The 2,725-nt window shown below is 36.1% G+C and overlaps 1 protein-coding gene across 1 annotated transcript; it reads right to left on the reverse strand.

Annotated features, from left to right (window-relative positions):
* Positions 1–330: 330 nt before the first annotated feature.
* On the reverse strand, positions 331–1,104 carry LOC149093104 (uncharacterized). Its single transcript, XM_089268717.1, has one exon. The coding sequence runs from the start codon at positions 1,102–1,104 to the stop codon at positions 331–333; it is 774 nt and encodes a 257-aa protein (XP_089124843.1).
* Between the last annotated feature and the right edge of the window lie 1,621 nt (positions 1,105–2,725).

The raw sequence follows: 2,725 nt of genomic DNA on the forward strand, positions 1-2,725 counted from the left end.
ATCTTTTATACTCTAATTTATCTCTGACGTCAGATAGCTAGCCATTGACTAAGATAGCCAAGTGATGAGTAAGCTAGCTAAGCTGACCCTTACTAACCATAATTAATACTATATCCCTAACATAGCCCCTTGGTTGACTGAAATTCCGTGTGATTTTGAAGGCGAAATATTCATTGCCATTAGCATGTCGATGAATTTTGAGCAACACGCCACGGAAGTTCACCATCTTCTCCATTTTGCAAATAATGCATTGATGTCCATCGAATACGGTGGTCTCAATATTTTATCTCCAATTAGAAAATCATGTCGATTGTAGCTTGGACTCCATTTTCATGAGGCAACTGCTTTCTTCCTTAAGTCTTCAGGCCAATTCTTAATTATGTACATTACATTTCGCAGTAGTCCAGCCATTTGAGTATTTTGTGGATAAATATAATTTGCATAAGGGCGTTTGGTTAGTACATCATCTTTGATTTCATTAGCTGTATCTTCAAATTGTTCGTGATCAATTAAATATAACAAAACAGTATAAGTTGCATCGATTATTGGTGAGTGAGCTCCATCCTGAATTATCTTTTGAAAGAATAAGAAAGTTGAATAAAGTAGAGCGAATAATTGTTTTTGCTCGATTCTTGGATTATAATATTGATTAACGTCTCTTAGTTTAGGTCGAATCTCTTCCCAATCTTCTTCATTAAAACATAATGACATAAAATCATCTTTTCCACCAGCGACGCAAATGATTTGATATTGATGTAAAATTTCAATAACTTCTTGGCGGACATCATTCAATGATTGAGCGTTTTGTACATGATCCCAAGTTAGACCATGAAATGCAGTTCCAATGTCGACAACAGAATCTCTTGGATAGCGAATTATTTTATTGAGTCTAGGATTACCAGCAGCATCGACAATTCCAATCCATACCGGCATTTGTTTAATTCCGTACATAACAGTTTTGACAGGAATCTTCTCAATGTCAATACCACAGACTCTTTTTCCTTCTTTATTCAGCTTGCCAATTGCTTCATTAATTCGCTTTTGATGAACTCCAGCAGTAATATGTCCACTAACATTTGAAATCGAGTTCACAATTTTCTGCATTTTTCGCTCTCGTTGTACTCTTCGACGTTCATTTTCTTTTTCTCGAGTTTCGCTTCGTTTTAATCGCCATTCAATTGTTCTTTCTTTTACTCCTTCTTGTTGAGCTTTTCAATTATTTCCTTTTTCGATCGTTTTTGTTTTGGCTCGGATGATCGCTTCGCAAGATAACCTCTGTCCAGTTCTGAAAATTTTCTTTTAGGTGTATTTGACTCTTCCTCCACTGCATTAATTGTTTTATTTTGATTATTTTCTTTTGTTGATTGTTGACTTGATTGGGTTTCTGATTGACTTGATTGATTGTCTGATTGACTAGATTTTTCAGTTTCTTTGGCTTCTTTGTTTTCTTTGGTTTCAGGTAAATGTTCTTCTAAGTCCCAATCAATAGCTTCACCTCCAGATAAAATTTGATCAATTACAGAAACTTCTTCAGTATTGATAATTAAAGGTTTGAATACATCTGGTAAGTCATCATCAAGTTCAGTTTCAACTTCAACTTCATTTACAGGTTCAGGTGGAGTACAAGTGACAGCTTCAATGAGAGTTGTCAATGTTTGAGGGTTATCTTTGTTTCGATTTTCAGCAATGACATTTACTAGAGCAGCGAGCTTTTCTTGTTCATCAGCTTGTTTCGATGTTGATGGAACTGGTTCAATTTGAGGAGGCACTTCTTTTTGTTTTTCAGGTTCAGGTTCAGATTCCTTCAGCGGCAGCCGCTTTGAGGTTTCTTCCCCTTTTTGCTTTTCAGCAGGTTTTAATATTGAATCAAAACTAAGATGTTCAAGAAGTTTGCTAGCAAGACTTTTGTTCATCTGTTTTAGTTGTGCATCTCTCTCTTTTATTTTACGCTCTGCTTCTGCTTCTCGAATCGCTTTCTCTTTTTCTTTAATTGGATCTGGAACTGGTTTAGGATTCTTCTTTGCCTCTTCTTCTTTTCTTTTAAGTTCTGCCATTTCCTTATGAAATGATCGCTCCTTTTGTTTTTCCCAATCAATCGGGCTAGTTCGAACTCTTGCATTCGGTGGAGCCAAGTTTTTGTTGTGAGCAAATTCAGACCAATCAATAGGTTCATCATCAATTTCCTTTTGTTTGCTTGGTTCGCCAATAACTGCTTTTTGCCAAATTTCGTATTCTCTATCCTTCTTTTCCTTATACCTAAAACGTTCAGCGGCAGCCGCTTGTTTAAGGTTTGGAATTGATTTAGGGACCAAACTTTGATGTCTTTGTAGTGGCGGAATCGGACTAATTCTGACAGCACCTTGTTTTCCTTTAGGAAATTTAGCTCCATATAAAGTATCATAATCATTGTCGAGTGCAGTTACCAATTGAGCAGTTAATTTAGCCACATAATTTGTATTGATTCGATTAGCCAAGGGATAGTCGATTTCCATCGGAAACTCCAAAGGATAATGTTTCCTTCCAATGTCATGAAAAGTTTTCATGTTAATTTTAGCAGCTTTCATAGAGACTTTACATTCATTTCTCGCCATATGATTGAGTACTTTCATGTAATCTCCTTCGAATTCACAATCGTAATTTCGACATCTGACTTCAATTCCCTTGTATAAATTCCGAATCCTTTGTGCAACATTGGTAATTCTTGGTCTCGTTTCCAAAGCAGGAC

Source organism: Tetranychus urticae, chromosome 3 (assembly GCF_039701765.1).
Source record: "Tetranychus urticae isolate SD_2017Ah chromosome 3, NJAU_TeUrti_SD_1.0, whole genome shotgun sequence".
Classification (NCBI taxonomy): domain Eukaryota; kingdom Metazoa; phylum Arthropoda; class Arachnida; order Trombidiformes; family Tetranychidae; genus Tetranychus; species Tetranychus urticae.

What these genes read in the sequence shown, in the direction of transcription:
- LOC149093104 (XM_089268717.1), bottom strand. Translation starts at nt 1,104, where the DNA reads ATGCAGAAAATTGTGAACTCGATTTCAAATGTTAGTGGACATATTACT.